Genomic DNA, 24,144 nt, shown 5'->3' with positions numbered 1-24,144 from the left:
TGGAAACTATAGAAAGGGTGCAGAGGAGATTTACAAGGATGTTGCCTGGATTGGGGAACATGCCTTATGAGAATAGGTTGAGTGAACTCGGCCTTTTCTCCTTGGAGCGACGGAGGATGAGGGGTGACCTGATAGAGGTGTATAATAATGAGAAGCATTGATCGTGTGGATTGTCAGAGGCTTTTTCCCAGGGCTGAAATGGTTAACACGAGAGGGCACAGGTTTAAGGTGCTTGGAAGTAGGTACAGAGGAGATGTCAGGGGTGAGTTTTTTACTCAGAGAGTGGTGAGTGCACAGAATGGGCTGCCGGCAAGGGTGATGGAGGCGGATACGATAGGGTCTTTTAAGAGATTCCTGCACAGGTGTATGGAGCTCAGAAAAATAGAGGGCTATGGGTAACTCTAGGTAATTTCTCAGGTAAGGATTGTTTGGCACAGCTTTGTGGGCCGAAGGGCCTGTATTGTGCTGTAGGTTTTCCATGTTTCTAAGTCTATTTGTAATTACCTTTCACAGCCTGTAGTTTCTCTATTAAATTCCAGAAATTGGGATTACAAATTTGCTGCAAATACAGGAAACTGCACAATATGGATCTTGTTAATTTCTTTATTAAAATTTAATCAGTTGCCATGTGAATTTGTGATATTATATATTCATACACTGTTCTCTTAACAGCAGTGTTTAAATTTTAATATTTGGAATGTATATTTGCATATTAATTTAAATAATTTACTCTTGCTGCACCACTAAATAGCTGCAGGAACGTTAGTCAATATTTTTGCTTAAATTCCATTTAAACAGGAAATGAAGCTGCAGGTCAAATTTATTATCTCCATGTAACAGAGCTTTTACCCAAACTTATCCATCTCAATTTTCAGTAAATAATTTGCATTTGCAAGTTTGTATGTACAATAACCAAGCTAACAAGTTTTACATGAAATACTGATATAATATTACATTAGCAGCAGCTATAAATCACACAATATTAGGAAATGACAATTCCTTACTGGAGCTAACTGCAGAAAATCAGCTTTGCTGTTAAGTCTAGTAACAAATACTGGTTTATTGCAATGCACTGAAAACTGAATGGATTTGTACTTAAGGATATCATCAAACACCTTGAATATTAATTGCAATCTGCAGTAATTAAAACATTTTGTTATCAATACAACCTGTAAATAATCCAGATTATTTAAAACTTGGGCTGGTAGAAGTATACCTGACCACTAAGGCACCCAGAGGCGAGCTGACAATGAGTGGGCGAGAACTTTGTTGTAAGCACGACATCACTGTGCGAATAAATAGTTCTAATTTCCTTCAGTGAAACGGCTTCTCTTGGTAAACAATCGCACAGTTCATTGCAATGGCTGTCAAACCCTAATAAGCGTATTCCATGGCCAAACGGGGAACAAATCAAACGCCCATCTGGGCTGAAGCAAAGTTCCTTAATGTAACCACGACCAACGTTAGCTTCTTCAATGTAGTGTGTCAGGCAGAGAGAGCAACGAGGAGAGGCTGTCTGAACTGGAGGTCCGTCTTGGAATTCATATATACAGGTCCACTGGGTAAAAATAAACACATCAGGTCAGTCAGCGGACCAAGCAACAGCTGTGAAAAACAAGAAGTTTCACTTTCTGAACCCTTCACCATGTCCTTAAATGACAAAAGTAAAATCTGAAGATCAGAAAGTAGTGGAAATACTGACAAATCTTCGAGGAAATAACAAGCAGGATAAACAAAGCAGAATTGGTGGAGAAGGCCGGGAACTGGGGTTGAGGAGGAGATTTTAAAAAATGATCAGCCACGATTGAGTGGCGGAGCGGACTCGATGGGCCCAGATGGCCTAATTCTGCTCCTGTGTCTTATGGTCTTATTATGAAAATAAACTAGAACAAAATATAAAAACAGAGAGTAAAAGAGGACCTCGATATAATAGCTATCACTAAAGAGATCGTGCTGAGCAAACTTGTAGGATGTATCCCAGGGTACTGAGAGAAACGGCAGAGGCTTTGCTGATAATTTACTAAAATTCTTTGGACTCTGGGCAGGTCCCGGTGGATTGGATGATGGCGATTGTCATGCCACTGTTCAGAAAAGGATGTAAGCGAAAGGTGGGTAACTCTCGGCCAGTTAGTTTAACGTCCGTAGCTGGGAAAATGCTTGAAGCTATCATTAAAGAAGAAATAACGAGGCATCTGGAAAGAAATGGATCCATCAGGCAGACGCAGCCACAATTCAGCAAAGGCAGGTCCTGTTTGACAAACTTACTGGAGCTCTTTGAGGATATAATGAGCACAGTGGGTAGAGGGGAACAGATGGACGTTATTTACTTGGATTTCCAGAAGGCGTTTGATAAGGTGCCACATAAAAGACTTATCCATAAGATAAGGATGCATAGAGTTGGGGGTGATGTATTAGCATGGGTAGAGGATTGGTTAACGAATAAAAAGCAGAGAGTTGGGATACATGGGTGTTACTCTGGTTGGCAATCGGTTAACAATTCTTCCCAACATTGTAGCATTCCATAGCACTGAGAATCTCAGGTGAGCTACATCATTAACACGGGGGTGGTGGAGTTGGGTAACTCAGTGGATCACGTTACTGATCCACTAGAAAATTGACAGGGGAATCAGTGCCAAGCTGAACACAGCCAACGTGACTGTGATGTACGCGGTTAGTCTTATTAAATCCACTCACCTCTTGATCATCACTACTGCTTGTGCACCGAATTAATGCAGCCCAGCCTTTAGGGTGAAGTTGTAAAGATGTGATACAGCTTCTTCGGTCTCTTTCCACAGGAATCTCTGGTGATAAAACTTCAAGGCTATTGCTTGGAAATCCACCTGTAATACACAATTATTGAACTGAATTGATTTTATAATTGTCACAAGTATTGACAGATACAGTGAAAAAATGTCTTGCATTCTGTTCATACAGATCAGGTTACACAATGTATTGTAGTCTTATTTAGCATACAACCCACCATTCCAGCCCCCTGAGCCTCGCCGGCCAGAAACCACCCATTTAACCCTGGCCTAATCAGGACAATTCACAATGACCAGTAACCTGCTGACCGGTACGCCTTTGGACTGTGAGAGGACACCCGAGGACCCAGATGAAACTACCCATGGAAAGGACATACAAACTTCCACTAGGCGGTATTGGAATTAAAACATAGGAGAACTATAGCACAATACAGGCCCCTCGGCCCACAACGCTGTGCCGAACACGTACTCCGAGTTCTGGTGCCCCTACTAGAATAGTGTCACGCTGTTACACTACCGTAAAACAATAACAACGTATAACAGTTACAGAGGAAGTGCAGTGCAGGTAAACAATCAGATCACAATGATCATAATCCATCTTACAATACTAGGGAAGCGGCTGGAGGAACAGCATATTATATTCTGTTTGGGTAGCCCCAACCTGATGCATGAACATCAATTTCTCAAACTACAGGTAATGTGCCCCCCCCATTCACCATTTCCCATCCCCTTTTCCCTCTCTCACCTCATCTCCCTGCTTCTTATTTCCACCACCTCCCCCTGGTGCTCCCCGCTTTTCTTCCATTGCCTTTCTCTCTTTTACCAACTTACATCCCAGCTCCTTATTTCATACCCTCCTCCTTCAGCTTTCACCTGTCACCTGGTGGTTCTCTCTCCCCTCCACCTTTTAAATCCACTCCTCAGCCTTTTCTCTCCAGTCCTGCCAAAGGGTCTTGGCCCGAAACGTTGACTGTACTTGTTTCATAGATGCTGCCTGGCCTGCTGAGTTCCTCCAGCATTTTGTGTATGTTACAATACCGGGGAACCACGCAATTGTCTGGGCTGGAAACTGTCCTTCAGTCTGCTGTGCATGCTTTCAGCAAGTATTATTTCAAAAGCCCTTAAATATAACTTCAGAAATCCTGTCCCACTAATTTAATTGAGGTTTCTGGAGGACGCAAGCAAGGACACTGATGAAGACAGGGTGGGGCTACACGTTGTCTTTAAAGACCTGAGTAATGCATCAGGCAAAGTACTGAGTGAACAGCTCATGCACAAGGTTCAAACACGTGGCACCCAGTTGGTGAACTGGCTTGGCGAAGGAGGCAATGCGTAGGCATGGACTGAAGTTTTCTGATCAGAAGTAGGCACCTAGTGGTGTACCACAAGGATCATTGCTGGGAGTTTGTGATATATATTAATGATTTGGATATGAATGTAGGAGATGTTTGCAGATGACAGAAACATTTTGTGTTGTGGATAGTGAGGAAGGCTGTGCAAGTCTACAGTAAGATGTAGTGTACGGAACTACAAAAGGTTGGTTTGCAGGTGCAGCAGACTATCAAGAAGGCAAAAGGGATGTTGGCCTTCATTGCTACAGGAATTGAGTTTGAGAACAGGGAGGTCATGCTGCAACTGTACAGGGTACTGGTGAGGCCACACCTGGAGTTCTGCGTGCAGTTCTGGTCTCCTTACTTGAGGAAGGATATACTGGCTTTGGAGGCCGTGCAGAGGAGGTTCACCAGGTTGATTCCAGAGATGAGGGTTTAGACTATGAGGAGAGATTGTGTTGCTTGGGACTGTACTCACTGAAATTCAGAAGAATGAGAGGAAATCTTACAGAAACATTTAAAATTATGAAAGAGAAAGATAAGATAGAGGCAGGAAAGTTGTTTCCTCTATTAGGTGAGACTAGAACTAGGGGACATAGCCTCAAGATACAGGGGAGTAGATACAGGACATAGAACATCACAGCACATTACAGGCCCTCCAGCTCACAATGTTGTGCCGACCACGTAACCTGCTCTAGAAACTGCCCGGAGTTTCCCGAGCACACAGCCATCTACTTTCTAAGCTCCATGTACCTATCTAAGAAGCTCTTAAAAGACCCAATTCTATCCACTTCCACCACCGCTACCGGCAGTGCATTCCACGCACCCACCACTCTGTGTGTGAAAAACACCTTAAAACTATGCCCCGTTGTGTTAGCCATTTCAGCCCTGGGAAAAAGCCTCTGGCTAGCCACATGATCAATGCCCCTCATCATCTTATAAGACCATAATTACCAAAAGACATAGAAACATAGAACATAGAACTAAAAAAACCTACAGCACTACAGGCCCTTTGGCCCACAAAGTTGTACCAAACATGTCCCTACCTTAGAAATTACTAGGCTTACCCATAGCCCTCTATTTTTCTAAGCTCCATGTACCTATTCAAAAGTCTCCTAAAAACCCTATCGTATCCACCTCCACTACCATTGCCGGCAGCCCATTCCACGCACTCACCACTCTCTGAGTAAAAAACTTACCCCTGACACCTCCTCTGTACCTACTCCCCAGCACCTTAAACCTGTGTCCTCTTGTGTTAGCCATTTCAGCCCTGGGAAAAAGCCTCTGACTATCCACACGGTCAATGCCTCTCATCATCTTATACACCTCTATCAGGTCACCTCTCGTCCTCCGTCGCTCCAAGGAGAAAAGGCCGAGTTCACACAACCTGTTTTCATAAGGCATGTTCCCCAATCCAGGCAACACCCTTGTAAATCTCCTCTGCACCCTTTCTATGGTTTCCACATCCTTTCTGTAGTGAGGCGACCAGAACTGAGTACAGTACTCCAAGTGGGGTCTGACCAGGGTCCTGTATAGCTGCAACATTACCTCTTGGCTCCTTAAGCTTTCTTAACCACAGAGTCAACCTGCGCAGCTGCTTTGAGCGTCGTATGGACTCAGATCCCAAGATCCCTCTGATCCTGAATTAGGAGCAGAATTATACCATTTGGCCCATTGAGTCTGCTCCACCATTTAATCATGGCTGAGTACTCCAAGTGGGGTCTGACCAAGGTCTTACATAGCAATATTACCTCACAGCTCTTGAACTCAATCCCACGGTCAATGAATCCCAACACACCATATGCCTTCTTAACAACGTTGTCAACCTGCGCAACACCCCAAGATCTCTCAGATCCTGCACACTTCCAACAGTCTTACCATTTATATTATATTCTGTCTTCAAATTGGACCTACAAAAATAAACCACTTCACATTTAGCTGGGTTGAATTCCATCAGCCTAGTTCTGCAATCTATCAATGTCCTGCTGTAACCTCTGACAACCCTCCAGACTATCCACAACACCCCCAACTTTTGTGTCATCAGCAAACTTACTAACTCATCCCTCCACTTCCTCATCCAGGTCAATTATAAACATCACAAAGAAGAGGGGTCCCAGTTCACACTGGTCACTGACCTCCACGCAGAATACGAATCATCCAAAGCACTCTTTGCCTTCTGTGGGTAAGCCAGTTCTGGATCCACAGAGCAAGGCCTCCTTACTTTCTGAAGGAGCCTTGCACAGGAAACCTTATCAAATGCTTTAGTGAAATCTATATACACTACATCCACTGCTCTACCTTCAGCAATGTGCTTTGTTACATCAAGTTTTCTCTCATGTTCCCTTCAAGCTTATCAACTCCTCATCTTTACAGTGAGACCTTACAATCTGAAGTTATTGGACATTATTATGATGGATTCCGTTACCTTTTCCATCTGCACTCGCACCAGCCTGAGACGGAGTTTTCTCAGAGCTCCAGGATGCACCAACCTGATGATTTTGTGACTGTAAACCAGGCAAGCTACAAGAAGATAAATTCAAATCTGGAGAGATAAAACACAGAAATTTTAAACATTAGCTGTTAACAGCTGGTCCCAATTTATGTGTCTGCTCCTATGGCTGAGGAGACTCAATGGGCTGAATGGCCTAATTCTGTTCCAATGTCTTAGGGTCTATTCATCAGATTTACCGAGTAAATGAACGTACAGAGGATTCTGGTTAATTGGGAAACATTGGGACCAGTACATTTTGGTCCAATTAACAAAGAAACATAGAAAACCTACAGCACAATACAAGCCCTTCGGCCCACAATGCTGTGTCGAACATGTACTTACTTTAGAAATTACCTAGGGTTACCCATAGCCCTCTATTTTTCTAAGCTTCACGTACCTGTCCAGGAGTCTCTTAAAAGACCTTATCGTATCCACCTCCACCACCGGCAGCCCATTCCACACACTCACCACTCTCTGCGTAAAAAACTTAGCCCTGACTTCTCCTCTGTACCTACTCCCAAACACATTAAAGCTGTGCCCGCTCGTGTTAGCCATTTTAGCCCTGGGAAAAAGCCTCTGCCTATTCACACCATAGAACCACAGAACACCACAGCACAGAAAACAGGCCATTCGGCCCTTCTAGTCTGTGCCAAAACTTTATTCCGCTAGTCCCATTGACCTGCATCCAGTCCCTTTCCCTCCAGACCTCTCCCATCCATGTACCTATCCAATTTATTCTTAAAACTTAAGAGTGAGCCCGCATTTACCACATCAGATGGCAGCTCGTTCCACACTCCCACCACTCTCTGAGTTGAGAAGTTCCCCCTAATGTTCCCTCTAAACCTTTCCCCTTTCACCCAAAAGCCATGTCCTCTCGTATTTATATCTCCTAATCTAAGTGGAAAGAGCCTATTCACATTTACTCTGTCTACACCCCTCATAATTTTGTAAACCTCTATCAAATCTCCTCTCGTTCTTCTACGCTCCAAGGAATAAAGTCCTAACCTGTTCAATCTTTCCTTGTAACTCAACTCCTCAAGACCCAGCAACATCCTAGTAAATCTTCTCTGCTCTCTTTCAATCTTACTGAGATCCTTCCTATAGTTAGGTGACCAGAACTGTACACAATACTCCAAATTTGGCCCCACCAATGTCTTATGCAACCTCGCCATAACATGCCAACTCCTATACTCAATACTCTGATTTATGAGTGCCAGGATACCAAAAGCCTTCTTTACAACCCTGTCCACCTGTGACGCCACTTTCAGGGAATTATGTATGTGAACTCCCAGGTCCCTTTGTTCCTCGGCACTCCTCAGTGCCCTACCATTTACTGTGTATGTCCTACCTTGATCTGTCCTTCCAAAATGCAACATCTCACTGCCTCTCATCATCTTACACACCTCTAATTAAGCGGCTGCCACAATTTGCCGGTTTCATGAAAAAAGACAAACTATTATTTAACTGAGTAACAAATTTTGGATTTAAATGTAATACAGAACAAATTGGAACACTACCAATACTATAAAATTGTGTATTAGTTCCTAATATAGTGGATTCCAGTTAATTGGACCGTCAGCAAAGCTGCTTATTTGGGACAATTAAAGAACAAAAACTAATCAAGAAAATAGCTGGGATTCTCTTTGTTTATTTGGGATATTATGCTGCTTACTTGGGGCAGGAGACCGTTGCCAAACTTTTCTAATTAAGTCAGTCACGTGCACTTGTGTGGCCGTTGGACACTGCACCATACTTACAGCAAACAGTATTGAAATAGCATCATCTGTGTGTGTTTGTGTTCGAAGAGCAGTGATTTTCGTCACTGATAGTTGGTGAGTCAGAGGCAGCAAGACAATTCAGAAATGTTTTGTTTACTGCAGGTTTCAAGCATCCAGGCTTGGTGATGCCAGAAACTGCCAGAAAAAATGAAACAAATTCACTACTATTTAGAATTTTAAGGTACTGATTATCATCTTGAATGTTACCTTCGGTCCCCAGCAGACACTCAGCTCCTGCCTGCGATAGCGGACGCACCCCGGTACGCCACTTCAACAGGCGGGTGAATCAGCAGAGGGTTGCCAGCGGGTCTCATGCCCTGCTGAGGTAGGGATAAGCCTGCCTACCTGGAGAAGGACTGGGCGGATGGGATCTACAATCAGATCCAAGAGTCAGGAAGAGCTCCGGACAGCAAAGGGCACGACAAGGCACAGAAGTAGTACGGTCATCCACTGCAACCAGTGAAGACACAGTTGTGATGACAATTCAGACCACCTGACTGGGGCTTAAGGACGGGAAAGTCGAACTGCCCCACTGCAACAGCTTTCCCACTTTAAAAACTCCACTGCAACAGCTTTCCTGTCATCGTCAGAAACGACTGACAACCACCAATAGTACTGGTGGTGTTCCAGTCGTTCTTTATTTCATTTAAGTACATAATTTGTTACTTAATTAAATGGAAGTTTGTCTTTTTTATACCTTTTTAACTATTTCCATGAAACTTTGGCTAATTGGGCCAAAATGCAATGGTCCCAATGTGCCCCAATTAACCAAAAGCCAAATGTAGTTATCGACGGAGGAATTCATCCAGTGGGTGCATTCTTTAGACTGGCTGTAAATGACCAAAATCAGTGTAGATAATGGACTGCCTTCATACAATGCTATCAACAATTGCATCCTCCAAATCTTCATTTTCATTATAAATTCAAGATGATTGTCAATACCTTTCAAATTCTTCACAGTTCCCAACCTTAAAGTAGTGAAATTGTTTCATTTTTATTCCAGGTCTTTTCTGACATCCCCAAGTCCGAATGCTTGAAACCACAGTGAGCAAAACAATTCTGAATTGTCTTACTGCTTATTACTCACCAACTATCAGTGACAAAAATCACTGCTTTTTGAACACAAACACACACAACTGATACTATTTAAAAACTGTTCACTCTAAGCACAGTGTAGTGTCGAACAGCCACACAAGTACATGGATCTGACACAAGTTAGAAACCTTTTGCAACAATCTCCTGCCCCAATTAAGCAGCATTCTGTCCAAAATAAACAAAGGGAATCACGGCCATCTTCTCAATTAGTTTTTGTTCTTGTCCCAGATAAGCAGCTGCCCTGATTAAACAACGGCCCAATTAACCAGAATCCAGTGTACTATCAATATTCATGTGAGAAACCTGCAAAAAAAAGAAATATGCAAGTTAATAATAATATTCAGAATGTGGGTGACGACAGGTTCTCTTCATGGAATTAAAGAGGCATGACACAGCTAGCAAAATTCAGTTAAGCATGTCCCTGCCAGTCCATTTTTGCCAGCCATGGACTTAAGGTTAAATATATTTCTCAGTTCCTAGTCCGTGACTTGTCCAGTGTTCATCCAAGGATTTCAAATGTGTTGAAGACATCTTGCCTCCACCATGTTATCAGATAGCAAAATGCAGACCCTCATCACTCTTTAAGCATTTTTTAAAATTTGACTTCCTTCTAACCTTCTACTGATTGACTTAAATCTATTTATTTAAACTTAAATAGGTTAACCCTGCAGGTGCAGAAATTGCCAGGATCCTAGCAGAGATATTTAGATCATTCTTAGTGACAGGTTAGGTACCAGACAATGGGAGGATAGCGAATGTTGTTCCGTTGTTAAAAATAGGCTCTAAAAATAAACTAAGAAATTATAGGCTGGTGAGTCTGACAACAAGGTGTGAGAAAGTTATTGGAAGATACTCTAAAGGACCGGACATATGAGTATTTGGATAGACATAGACTGATTAGGGATAGTCAACATGGCTTTGTGAATTGTAGATCATATCTAACCAATCTAGTAGAGTTTTTCAAAGATACCAGGAAAGTTGATGAAGGCAAGGCAGTGGATGTTTTAGCAAGGCATTTGACAAAGTCCTGCATGGAAGGTTGGTCAAAATGGTTCAGTCACTCAACATTCAAGATGAGGTAGTAAATTGGATTAGACATTGACTTTTGGGAGAAGCCAGAGTGGTAGTAGATGATTGCCTTTCTGACTGTAGGCCCGTGACAAATGCAGTGCCAAAGGATCATTGCTGGCTCCACTGTTGTGTCTCATCTACATAAATGATCCAGATTAACTGAATCAGCAAATTTGCGGTTGACACCAAGACTGGGGGTATATTCGACAGCGAGGAAGGTTATCATGGCTTGCAGTGGGATCTAGACCAGCTGAAAAAAACAGGCTGAAAAATGGCAGATGGAATTTAATGCAGACAAGTGCAAGGTGCTACATTTCAGAAGGACCAGCCAACGTAGATCTTGCACAGTGAACAGTAGGGTACAGAGCAGTGTAGTAGAACAAAGGGATCTGGGAATACAGGTCCACAATTCATTGAAAGTGGCAGATAGGGTCGTAAAGAAAACTTTGCACATTGGCCTTCATAAATCAAAGTATTGAGCACAGGAGATGAGATGTTATGTTCAAGTTGTAAAGGACATTGGTGAGGCCTAATTTGGAGTATTGTGTGCAGTTTTGGTCACCTACCTACAGGAAATATGTAAATAAAGTTGAAAGAATACAGAGAAAATTTATAAGGATGTTGCCAGATCTAAAGGACCCGAGTTATAAGGAAAGATTAAATAGGTTAGGACTTTATTCATAGAAACATAAAAAACCCACAGCACAATACAGGCCCTTCAGCCCACAATGCTGTGCCCAACATGTACTTATTTTAGAAATACCCCTCTATTTTTCTATGTAGCTGTCCAGGAGCCTCTTAAAACATCCTATTGTATCCGCCTCCACCACTGTCACCGGCAGCCCATTCCACGCACTCACCACTCTCTGCATAAAAAACTTACGCCTGACATCTCCTCTGTACCTACTTCCAAGCACCTTAAAACTGTGCCCTCTTGTGTTAGCCATTTCAGCCCTGGGAAAAAGCCTCTGACTATCCACACGATCAATGCCTCTCATCATCTTATACACCTCTATCAGGTCACTTCTCATCCTCCGTCGCTCCAAGGAGAAAAGGCCAAGTACACTCAACCTATTCTCATAAGGCATGCTCTCCAATCCAGGCAACATCCTTGTAAATCTCCTCTGCACACTTTTTATAGTTTCCACATCCTTCCTGTAGTGAGGTGACCAGATCTCAGCACAGTACACCAAGTGGGGTCTGACCAGGGTCCTATCCAGCTGTAACATTACCTATCGGCTCTTGAACTCAATCCTATGGCTGATGAAGGCCAATACACCATATGGCTTCTTAACCACAGAGTCAACCTGCACAGCAGCTTTGAGTGCCTTATGAACTTGGACCCCAAGATCCCTCTGATCCTCCACACTGCCAAGTGTCTTACCATTAATAATATATTCTACCATCATATTTGACCTACCAAAATGAACCACCTCACACCTATCTGGGTTGAACTCCATCTGCCACTTCTCAAACCAGTTTTGCATCCTATCAATGTCCCGCTGTAACCTCTGACAGCCCTCCACATTATCCACAACACCCCCAACCTTTGTGTCATCAGCAAATTTACTAACCCATCCCTCCACTTCCTCATCCAGGTCATTTATAAAAATCACGAAGAGAAGGGGTCCCAGAACAGATCCGAGGCACACCACTGGTCACTGACCTCCATACAGAATATGACCCGTTTACAACCACTCTTTGCCTTCTGTGGGCAAGCCAGTTCTGGATCCACAAAGCAAATGTCCCCTTGGATCCCATGTCTCCTTACTTTCTCAATAAGCCTTGCATGGGGAACCTTATCGAATGCCTTGCTGAAATCCAAAAACCCTACATCTACTGCTCTACTTTCATCAACGTGTTTAGTCACATCCTCAAAAACTTCAATCAGGCTCGTAAGGTACAACCTGCCTTTGACAAAGCCATGCTGACTATTCCTAATCATATTATGCCTCTCCAAATGTTCATAAATCCTGCCTCTCAGGATCTTCTCCATCAACTTACCAACCACTGAAGTAAGACTCACTGGTCTATAATGTCCTGGGCTATCCCTACTTTCTGAAACATCTAAAGCCTGGTACTCAGGACGAAGCCATTCCTGCCCCTAAGGCATCCAAGTCTCTGCAACGACCCTTTCAAAATCCTTTGTAGTAATTTTTTGTTCATGTATAGAGGAGCGGAGTTAACAACAAATAATCATTTTAGCCGATGTAATATGACAGCAAAGCTTTGTTTCTTTTTTTTTTGGTTTACTTGTTTTTTTTAGTTTAGGGGTTTCTTTTTTCTTTCTTTATAAAATATCTTTTTCATGGTGAGTTACTGTGAGATTGGGAGGTTAAACTATATTTGTCACTTGGAATCCGTGCTTGTACATGTGAACTGTTATTATTGTAATCCTGATCTCTATGTATCATGACTATTATTGTTATGCTTATTAATCTTAAAACTTAATAAAAAGATTGAAAAAGAAAGAAGGAAAATCTCTGTAATGGCCATAACATCATAGCTCCAAGGACTGATCCATGCTGTAAGTTCATCCGCTTTGCTCATGATGCTTCTTGCATTAAAATAGACACATCTCAAACCATCGGTCTGAGCGCGTCCCTTCTCTATCACCTGCCTATCCTCCCTCTCGCACTGCCAACAAGTCTACTCTATTTGTGAGCCAACAGCCCCTTCCTTCGTCTCTTCAGTTCGGTTCCCACCCCCCAGCAAATCTAGTTTAAACTCTCCCCAGTAGCCTTAGCAGACCTCCCCACCAGGATATTGATCCCCCTGGGATTCAAGTGCAACCCGTCCTTTTTGTACAGGTCACACCTGCCCCAAAAGAGGTCCCAAAGATCCAGAAATCTGAATCCCTGTCCCCTGCTCCAATCCCTCAGCCACGCATTCATCCTCCACCTCATTCTATTCCTGTACTCACTGTCACGTGGCACAGGCAGTAATCCCGAGATTACTACCTTTGTGGGCCTGCTTCTCAACTTCCTTCCTAACTCCCTGTAGTCTGTTTTCAGGACCTCCTCCCTTTTCCTACCTATGTCGTTGGTACCGATATGTACCACGACCTCTGGCTGTTCACCTTTACACTTCAGGATATCGTGGACACGATCAGAAACATCCCGGACCCTGGCACCTGGGAGACAAACTACCATCTGAGTTTCTTTCCTGCGTCCACAGAATTGCCTGTCTGACCCCCTAACTATAGAGTCCCCTATCACTGCTGCCTTCCTCTTCCTTTCCCTACCCTTCTGAGCCACAGGGCCAGACTCTGTGCCAGAGACACAGCCACTGTTGCTTCCCCCAGGTAGGCCCCCCCCCAACAGTACTCAAACAGGAGTACTTATTGTCAAGGGGGACAACCACAGGGGTACTCTCTAGTATCTGACCCCTGCTCTTCCCTCTCCTGACTGTTACTCACTCAGCTGTCTCCCGAGGGCCCGGTGTGACTACTTGCCTGTAGCCCCTTTTTATCACCTCCTCACTCTCCCTGACCAGACAAAGGTTATCGAGCTGCATCTCCAGTTCCCTAACCCAGTCCCTAAGGAGCTGCAGCTCGATGCACCTGGCACAGGTGTGGCCGTCCGGGAGGCTGGGAGTCTCCTTGACATCCCACATCTGACACCCAGTACTGAACACTGGCCTCGCAGACATACTTCCTGCTTCTATTCTTCACAAGTAACTTACCTCGCCTCGACCAATTATTGCCGGAGCCCCACTGAGCCAAAGCCCTCCTGCTCTGTCTCCTTCTACTCCCAACGCCTGCTCTATAAAGCTGTCTTCTTTTTAAATTCTTCCCGCTGGTCTAACTAGCTGATATCCATGTGTCTGTGCAGTCATGCCTTGATCGAACCGCTAAAGAAAAAATGCTCTCCTTTTAAATTCCTGGAATGTAGAAGATTGAGAGGAGATTTGACAGAGGTATACAAAATTATGAGGGGTACAGATACAGTAAATGCAAGCAGGCTTTTTCCACTGAGGTTGGAGAGGACTACAACCAGAGGTCATGGATTACAGGTGAAAGGTAAAAAGTTTAAGGTGAACATGAGAGGAAACTTCTTCACTCAGAACGAGTTACGAGCACGTGGTGCATGCAAGCTGAATTTCAATTGTGACGAGATCTGAAGGAGTATTCAATACGGACTGTTCCTTTAAAACGGCAGAGAGAGCGGAGAGCGTGTGAGAGTGACAGAGCAACAGAAAGCCTGTGAGTTGCCTTGGGAACAGCAAGGCAGAGCTCTATGATGGACAGCTGGTGTTCAGCGTGCAGAGATAAATACAAGGTCAGCTGGTAGACAGACAGACACATGGTTTTGGACACTGGCTGAGCTTTGTTGTGCCCACAGAAAGGTGGGTTTTTAGAGGATTGATCAGCAGACTTGATTGGTGGCTCTCACAGTGTGGACAAGGTGGGAAGTTGTTAGTGTGTCCAACCCTCGCCTGGGTTGATAACTTACCCACAGAAGATGGTCTCCTTGTTGTGATCACATTCGGTGACTTCTAAAGGATTTCGGAGGACACGCAGACGCACTAAGGTATGGTGAAGTTACCACTATCCTGTTCAGGTGCCCACGAGTGTGGGACTGAGGATCGATTGAGAGGAATCGATCTGTGATTATTGGTGCGTGAAAGAGCAACCTTGTGGAGTCTACCCGTGTGTCTAACCCTCGCCTGGGTTGGTAGACTATCACTCGAAGACGGTGCTCTTATGTTGGTCAAGCTTGGCTAACCTGGAAGTTTCGGAGGACAACGGGAAGATCGACGGCATCAGCTCACCTGAAGAACTAAACACCTCTCTCTCTCTCCATCACTACTCAGCTGAATGCCACGAACTGAACTGAACTTTACTTATCACCGTAAGACTGTATCTATTTACACGTAGGCTTGTAGAAGCTTGGTTTCTATATTTCCACACACACACATATATAATCATTACTAATCTGTTTGAATTATCTGATTTTATATTACTGTATTGCGTAGTTACTAATAAACGAGTGTTAGTGAACAGCAATACCAGACTCCAAAGTGTTTTCCATTTCTGCTGGTTCTTTATCCCGTCACAGGGTACGTGACAGAATGTTTAAGTGAAGTTTGGGTAGGTACGTGGATGGTAGGGGTATGGAGGGCGATACAGCAGGTGCAGACCGTTCAAATAGGCAGTTTAAATGGTTTGGCACATACTAGATGGGCCAAAGGGCTTTTTTTCTGTGTGTACTTTTCTGTGACATTAATTCCTGTCCTTTTTTGCTGAAGAAAGTCATGCTGTTGACCTCAGTTATTTTTGGGTGTCTCACAACTATATTCATCTTATTTAAATCTCCCTCATTCTTCTTAATTCCAAAAACACAATCTTGACCATCGTTCTTCATAACTTCCCCAGTTCTTGCAAAGTTCTGTGTGGTATTCATATTACTCATATTAAGAACTCAATATAACTCATATTAAGAATTGTCTTGCACAGAAAACAGGGGGCTCTGATGGCAGACCACAGTACGTGTGCTTGCAACACTGTGTGTCCGACAGAGTGATCAGCAGCACTGGGGCTCCACAGGGGACTGTCTTGTCTCCCCTTCTCTTCACCATTTACACCTCGGACTTCAACTACTGCACGGAGTCTTGTCATCTTCAGAAGTTTTCGGATGACTCTGCCATAGTTGGATGCATCAGCAAGGGAGATGAGGCTGAGTACAGGGCTACGGTAGGAAACTTTGTCACATGGTGTGAGCAGAAATATCTGCAGCTTAATGTGAAACAGAGTAAGGAGCTGGTGGTAGACCTGAGGAGAGCTAAGATACCGGTGACCCCTGTTTCCATCCAGGAGGGTCAGTGTGGACATGGTGGAGGATTACAAATACCTGGGGATACAAATTGACAATAAACTGGACTGGTTAAAGAACACAGAGGCTGTCTACAAGAAGGGTCACAGCCATCTCTATTTCCTGAGGAGACTGAGGTCCTTTAACATCTGCCGGACGATGCTGAGGATGTTCTACGAGTCTGTGGTGGCCAGTGTGATCATGTTTGCTGTTGTGTGCTGGGGCAGCAGGCTGAGGGTAGCAGACACCAACAGAATCAACAAACTCATTCGTAAGGCCAGTGATGTTGTGGGGATGGAACTGGACTCTCTCACGGTGGTGTCTGGAAAGAGGATGCTGTCTAAGTTGCATGCCATCTTGGACAATGTCTCCTATCCACTACATAATGTACTGGGTGGGCACAGGAGTACATTCAGCCAGAGACTCATTCCACCGAGATGCAGCACAGAGCGTCATAGGAAGTCATTCCTGCCTGTGGCCATCAAACTTTACAACTCCTCCCTTGGAGGGTCAGACACCCTGAGCCAATAGGCTGGTCCTGGACTTATTTCCTGGTATAATTTACACATTACTATTTAACTATTTATGGTTTTATTACTATTTATTATTTATGGAGCAACTGTAACGAAAACCAGTTTCCCCCGGGATCAATAAAGTATGACTATGAGTATGACTATGTAAGTCTAACTGGAGGCCTGTGACCAGTGGTGTTCCACAGGGATCAGTGCTGGGACCTCTGCTGTTCGTGATATATATCAATGATTTGGATGAACATGTAGACAGATTAGTTAGCAAGTGGAAGGTGATGAAGAATTAGTGGAGTTGCAGGAATGAGGAGGGTTACTGGAGGATACAGTGGGAATACGGATTAGACACAGTTACAGATGGGAAAATGGGAGATGATTAAGCTAAGAAAGTGTGAGGTGTTGCACTTTAGGACATCAGATGCAAGGGGAAAGCAGACATAAGAACCCTGAACAGTACTGATATGCAAAGGGGTCCCAGTATCCAAGTCCACGGCTTGCTGAACGTGGCCACGGCAGGGGTCAGACTGGCTGAAAAGGCAGACGGCACGTTGGCGTTCACTGGTCAGGGCATCAGGTATCATATCAGGAGGTTGTGCGTAACATTCTGGTGAGGCTGCACTTGGGAATAGTGTGTGCAATTCTGGCTGCTCCATTACAAGAAGGATATGGTAGCTGAGGGAGGACTTTACTTGGATCCTGCCTAGACTGGAGAATACTTGTTATAACAAGAGGCTGGACAAACTTGGATTGTTTGCTTTGGGTAGGTGGAGGCTGATGGGAGACCTGACACAAGTTCATCAAATTATGGAAGACACAGATAGACACAACTCGAATTTCTTTCTCAGGGTAGAACTGTCAAATACTAGAGAGCAGTGCTTTAAGGGGAGAGGCAGAAAGTTTAAAGGAGATATGCTGAGTAGGTTTCTGTTTTTCCACAGAGAGTAGTAGGCAAGGGAAAGGGCAGCTCTGGTTCACATGTTAATGTTCTGAAGAGTGAACATTGTGAGTCAGGAAAAAAGTCTATTACAGATTGTCAGGTAGGATGTTGTGACCATCACTGAATCGTGGCTGAAGGATGGTTGTAGTTGGGAGCTGAATGTCCAAGGTTACACGTTATGTCTGAGGGACAGGAAGGTAGGCAGAGGGGGTGGTGTGGCTCTACTGGTAAAGAATGGCATCAAATCTGTAGAAAGATGTGACATGGGATCGGAAGATGTTGAATCCTTGTGGGTTGAGTTAAGAAACTGCAAGGGTAAAAGGACATTGGAAACATAGAAAACCTACAGCACAATACAGGCCCTTCAGCCCACAAAGTTGTGCCGAACATGTCCCTACCTTAGAAATTACTAGGCTTACCTATAGCCACACACTCACCACTCTCTAAGTAAAAAACTTACCCCTGACATCTCCTCTGTACCTACTCCCCAGCACTTTAAACCTGTGTCCTCTTGTGACAACCATTTCAGCCCTGGGAAAAAGCCTCTGACTATCCACACGATCAATGCCTCTCATCATCTTGTACACATCTATCAGGTCACCTCTCATCCTCCGTCGCTCCAAGGAGAAAAGGCCGAGTTCACTCAACCTATTCTCATAAGGCATGCTCCCCAATCCAGGCAACATCCTTGTAAATTTCCTCTGCACCCTTTCTATGGTTTCCACATCCTTCCTGTAGTGAGGTGACCAGAACTGAGCACAGTACTCCAAGTGGGGTCTGACCAGGGTCCTATATAGCTGCAACATTACCTCTTGGCTCCTAAATTCAATTCCACGATTGATGAAGGCCAATGCACTGTATGCCTTCTTAACCACACAGTCAACCTGCGCAGCTGTTTTAAGTCAAAAGGGCAATGTTATGATAGTCATTGGAGATTTTAACATGCAGGTCGATTGGGAAAATCAGGTTGGTAATGAATCTCAAGAGAGTGAGTTTGTTGAATGTCTAAGAGATAGCTTTTTAGAGCAGTTTGTTGTTGGGCCTACTAGGAGATCAGCTATACTGGATCGGCTGTTATCTGATGTACCGAAGGTGATTAGGGAGCTTATGGTAAAAGAACTCTTAGGAACCAGTGATCACAATATGATTGTGTTCAATTTGAAATTTGATAGGGAGAAAGCAAAGTCTGATGTAGCAGTATTTCAGTGGAGTAAGGGAAATTACAGTGGTATGAGAGAGGAGTTGGCCAAAGTAAATTGGAAGGAGCTGCTGGCTGTCAGGGATGTCAGCAGAGCAGCAACGGTGTGCATATCTGGGAAAAATGAGGAAGGTGCAGGAAATGTTATTCCAAAAATGAAGAAATACTCAAATGGTAAAATAGAACAACTATGGCTGACAAGGGAAGTCAAAGCTAATGTAAAAACAAAAGAAAGGGCATACAACAAAGCAAAAATTGGTGGGAAGTTTTTAAAAACCTGCAGAGAGCAACTAAAAGAATTATTAGAAGGGAAAAGATGAAATATGAAAGCAAGCTAGCAAATAACAGCAAAACAGATAGTAAAAGCTTTGGCAAGTATGTAAAAAATAAAAGAGAGATGAGAGTAGATATAGGACCATTAGAAAATGAGGCAGGAGAAATAATAATGAGGGACAAGAAGATGACTGATGAACTAAATGAGTATTTTGCATACCGGAAAATACAGGACTGGAAAATTGCAAATGTCACCCCACTTTAAGAAAGGAGGAAGGCAGCAGAAAGGAAATTATAGCCCAGTTAGCCTGACCTCAGTAGTTGGGAAGATGTTAGAGTCAATTGTTAAGGATGAGGTGATGGAGTACTTGGTGACAAAGGACAAGACAGTACATAGTAAGAATTGTTTCCTTCAGGGAAAATCCTGCCTGAAGAACCTGTTGGAATTCTTTGAGATTGCAAGTAGGATAGATAAAGGGGGTGCAGTGGATGTTGTATATTTGGACTTTCAGAAGGCCTTTGACAAGGTGCCACACATGAGGCTGCTTCCCAAGTTAAGAGCCCATGGTATTACAGAAAAGTTACTCACATGGTTAGAGCATTGGCTGATTGGTAGGAGGCAGCGACTGGGAATAAAAGGATCCTTTCTGGTTAGCTGCCAGTGACTAGTGGTGTTCAACAGGGGTCAGTGTTGGGACCGCTTCTTTTTATGCTGTATGTCAATGAGTTATATGATGGAATAGATGGCTTTGTTGCCAAGTTTGCAGATGATACAAAGACTGATGGAGGGACTGGTACTGCTGAGGAAACAGGAAGACCGCAGAAGGACTTAGACAGATTAGGAGAATGGGCAAGAAAGTGGCAAATGAAATAGCATGTTGGAAATTGCACGGTGATGCACTTTGGTAGTAGAAATAAATGTGTGGACTGTTTTCTAAACGGGGAGAAAATCCAAAAGCCTGAGATGCAAAGGGACTTGGGCTGACTTGCAGGTTGAGTCGGTGGTGAGGAAGGCAAGTACAATGTTAGCATTCATTTCAAGAGGTCTAGAATACAAGAGCAGGGATGAGATGCTGAGGCTTTATAAGGTACTGGTGAGGCCTCACCTTGAGTATTGTGAACAGTTTTGGTCTCCTCATCTTAAAAGAGATGTGCTGGCATTGGAGAGGGTCCACAGGAGGTTCACAAGGATAATTCCAGAAATGAAAGGGTTATCATACGAGGAACGTTTGATGGCTCTGGGTCTGTACTAGCTGGAATTTAGAAGGGTGAGGGGGGAATCTCATTGAAACCTTTCGAATGTTGAAAGGCCTAGACAGAGTAGATGTGGGAAGGATGTTTCCCATGGTGGGAGAGTCTAGGACAAGAGGGCACAGCCTCAGGATAGAGGGGCACCCTTTCAAAACAGAGATGTGGAGAAATTTCTTTAGCCAGAGGGTGTTGAATTTGTGGAGTTTCTTGCCACGAGCAGCTGTGGAGGCCAGGTCGTTGGGTGTACTTAAGGCAGAGATTGACAGGTTCTTGATTTGACATGGCATCAAAGGTTACTGGGGAGAAGGCTGGGAACCGGAGTTGAGGAGGATAAAAAAGGATCAGCCATGATTGAATGGCGGAGCAGACTTGATGGGCCAAACGGCTTAATTCTGCTCCTATGTCTCATGGTTTGACGGTCTTATAAAAAGCAGGACGTAAGGAGTTGTAATGTTGAATTGTGACCTCTGGCATGTGCCAATGAGTCTAAGAATAGGACGATATGGCAATCCACCAACATGAATCCCAACAGTGGATAACGTAGTAATCCAAATGGAACTAATTGAAATTCAGTGTAACTCGGTTTTGAAATATAAATTTGAGACTGTGGGTCTGGACTCATTCTATCAATTCCTGGGATCAATATACTCCAAGATGACAGACTTTGCCTCAAAGATCCTTTGCATGTTCTGGACAACCTATCTCTGTGGGCAGGCGTTCTCCATAATGAACATTAACAAATCCAAACTGCGCTCGCAGCTGACACACAGACATCTAAATGAGATTATGAAAATCACAACTGCCCAGAAACTGGTCCCTGATGTTGACAGGCTGGTTAGAGCCAAGAGATGTCAGGTGTCTGGAAGCAGCAAGTGAAAACTGAGTGACACGTTCGATGCACTGCGACATGTAAGCAAAATGCATTATGAAATATTGAGTGTCATAATACTGTGATTCATTCATTTTCTGACTATTCTATGATTGTAAATGTGATCACTTCAATAAAAATTAGAGGCTAACTGTGTTCATTGTCTGAGTTTGATTGCTGGAAGCAGGCTAATAAACATTAGGTGCAGTTGTGTAGCCTACATTTACGATTTGTTTCATTAGGTCTACATTTGTGTTAGCTAATGTTCGATTTCAAATGGTTTATTAATGGAAAGGGTGTGGCTCCCAAAACGATCTTAGCCAAAATAGCATTGTTTTTCCTCTCTCTCATCACAACTTTCTTGTAGCTTACGACTGCTAGCTTGCTAGGCAATCTTCTTCATAAGAAACGAAATTTGTAAAGTGAAACACTTTGTAGTTACGGCAGAGACTGAGACACATGAGAGAAAGTTGAAAAATCGAAGGCGTTCGCGCGTGCACAACTGATCCAACCCGCATGAAGTCGCATTTTGCACCTAAAATTAGTTTGACTCCCCTGGTCTAAGACCAGAGGACACAGCCACAGAATAGAGGGGCATCCTTTTAGAATGGAGATGAGGAGGAATTTCTTTAGCCAGTGTGTGGTGAGTCTGTGGAATTCTTTGCCACAGGCAACTGTGGATACAAAGTCTTTATGTATATTTAAGGCAGAGGTTCTTAGATTCTTAATTGGTCAGAACATGAAGGAATACAGGGAGAAGGCAGGAGATTGTGGCTGAGAGGAAAATTGGATCAGCCATGATGAAATGGCAGAGCAGACTCGATGGGCCAAATGGCCTAATTCTGCTCCTATATCTTATAGTCTTATGGGACTACAACCAGAGGTGATGGGTTAAGGGAGAAAGGTGAGAAGCTTAAGGGGAACTGGAGGGGAAACTTCTTCACTCAGAGGGTTGTACTCTCTAATGACTATGGCATACATTTAGAACATCTGAAATCCATATTACAAATTCACAAAACCAGATTCTCTGAAAGCACTTGTAACCTTAAGAAATTAAAGTGAAATTTTCACTGAACTAACCTGTCCCTGAAGCAGAGCGTTTGCCTCTGAAACTACGGTGCATGGAAACTTCTAGAGACTGGGTTAAATCAAGATCATGGAGAATTAGCAGGTAACCAGATGATGTGGATATCAGCATCTTTGAACAATCTGGTGTTAGGCGCATTCGCATCAAGTAGCGGGTGTGAAAGAATTTTTTATGTGGACAGCCATCTTCTGTGCATCTGTTTAAACACAAAATGAAAGAAACTGTCAAAATATTATATTTACAGATAAAGATTTGTTACCATCTACGCATTAGATCGCCTCACAAGAGCAAATTATCTGAACAACATTCTGCAAAGTTGATGCTCCCACTCCCACAGAGGGACAGCACTTCAACCTGTTAAAGCATCAGCAATTCTTCCAGAATTTCCGCAAATCATTGCATCACTGAATGGAGTTTTAATGAGTAACTTTGAAACTAGAGGAACGAGGGAAGTGGGCCAAATGGTAGATGGAATTTAACTCTGACAAATGCAAGGTGATGCAATTCGGCAAGTTAAACCAGGTCAGTAAGAACCCAGGAGAATATCGTAAAAAGGGAAACCTTAGAGTCCAATAAATAGATCCCTGAAACTGGCAACACAGGTAGTTAGGGTGGATAAAGGAGGCAATTAAAAAACTGACTTTCATTGTTCAGGGCAATGAGTACAGCACAAGTCATTTGATATTAGGACATAGAAAACTACAGCACAGTACAGGCCCTTTGGCCCATGATGTTGTGCAGACTTTTAACCTACTCTCAGATCAATGTACCCTTCCCTGCCCCATAGCCCTCCATTTTTCTTTCATCCATGAGCCTATTAGTCTCTTAAATGTCCCTAATCTATCTGCTTCTATCACCACCCCAGCAGGTTGTTCCACAGCCCCACCATTCCCTGTGTAAAAAAAACTACCTCTGACATCCTCCCTACGCTTTCCTCCAATCACCTTAAAATTATGCCCCCTCAGCCACCCCCACCCCCCATATTAACCATTTCCACCCTGGGAAAAGTCTCCGGCTTTCCACTCTATCTATACCTCTTATCTGGTACATGATCTCACCATCCTTTGGTCCAAAAAGAATAGCCATAGTTCACTCAATCCATGATGCTACTTTCAATGAATTATCGACCTGTATTCCCTGATCCCTAATTTCCTTCTAGAGCAGGGGGTTCCCAACGTTTTTTATGCCATGGACCCCTACCATTAATTGAGGGGTCTGTGGACCCCAGCTTGGGAACCCCTTCTCGAGAGGGAGATTTTAACTTCCAATATGAACACGGTAACTCTAGAGAGAGACTTTAACTTCACTAATATTGACTGGGCAGCTCTAGTGGGAGATTTTAATTTCAGTAATATTGACTGGGACATCCACTGGGCTTGGTCAGGCTCCTCAGTGAGATTTTAAATTCACTAGTATTGACTGGGTAGCTCGAGAGGGAGATTTTAACTTCAGTAATATTGACTAAGCCACCCACTGGGCCTGGTACACTCTAGAGAAGGGTGTTCCCAACCTTTTTTTTATGTCATGGACCAATACAATTAATTGAGGGATCCGTAGACCCTACATTGGGAATCCCTTCTCTACAGGGAGGTTTTAACTTCACTAATATTGACTGTAGCTCTTCAATATTGACTGGGAAGCATTACAGCAGAGGTTCCCAAC

At 43.6% G+C, this 24,144-nt stretch overlaps 1 protein-coding gene across 1 annotated transcript in view; it reads right to left on the bottom strand.

The window, feature by feature from the left end:
• Positions 1 to 589: 589 nt before the first annotated feature.
• wdr32 (WD repeat domain 32) overlaps positions 590 to 24,144 on the bottom strand; it is a 72,248-nt gene continuing 48,693 nt past the window's right edge. Inside the window, exons 4-7 of the mRNA XM_063042559.1 lie at positions 22,476 to 22,678; positions 6,519 to 6,635; positions 2,695 to 2,840; positions 590 to 1,558 (exon numbers count right to left, since the gene is read on the bottom strand). Of these exons, the coding sequence (XP_062898629.1) occupies positions 1,190 to 1,558; positions 2,695 to 2,840; positions 6,519 to 6,635; positions 22,476 to 22,678 (835 nt within the window). The 3' untranslated portion in view covers positions 590 to 1,189. The remainder of the gene's footprint in view (positions 1,559 to 2,694; positions 2,841 to 6,518; positions 6,636 to 22,475; positions 22,679 to 24,144) is intronic.

The sequence above is a fragment of the Mobula hypostoma genome, chromosome 3, assembly GCF_963921235.1.
Source record: "Mobula hypostoma chromosome 3, sMobHyp1.1, whole genome shotgun sequence".
NCBI classification, from domain to species: domain Eukaryota; kingdom Metazoa; phylum Chordata; class Chondrichthyes; order Myliobatiformes; family Myliobatidae; genus Mobula; species Mobula hypostoma.
This window is presented reverse-complemented; position numbering and strand designations above follow the sequence as displayed.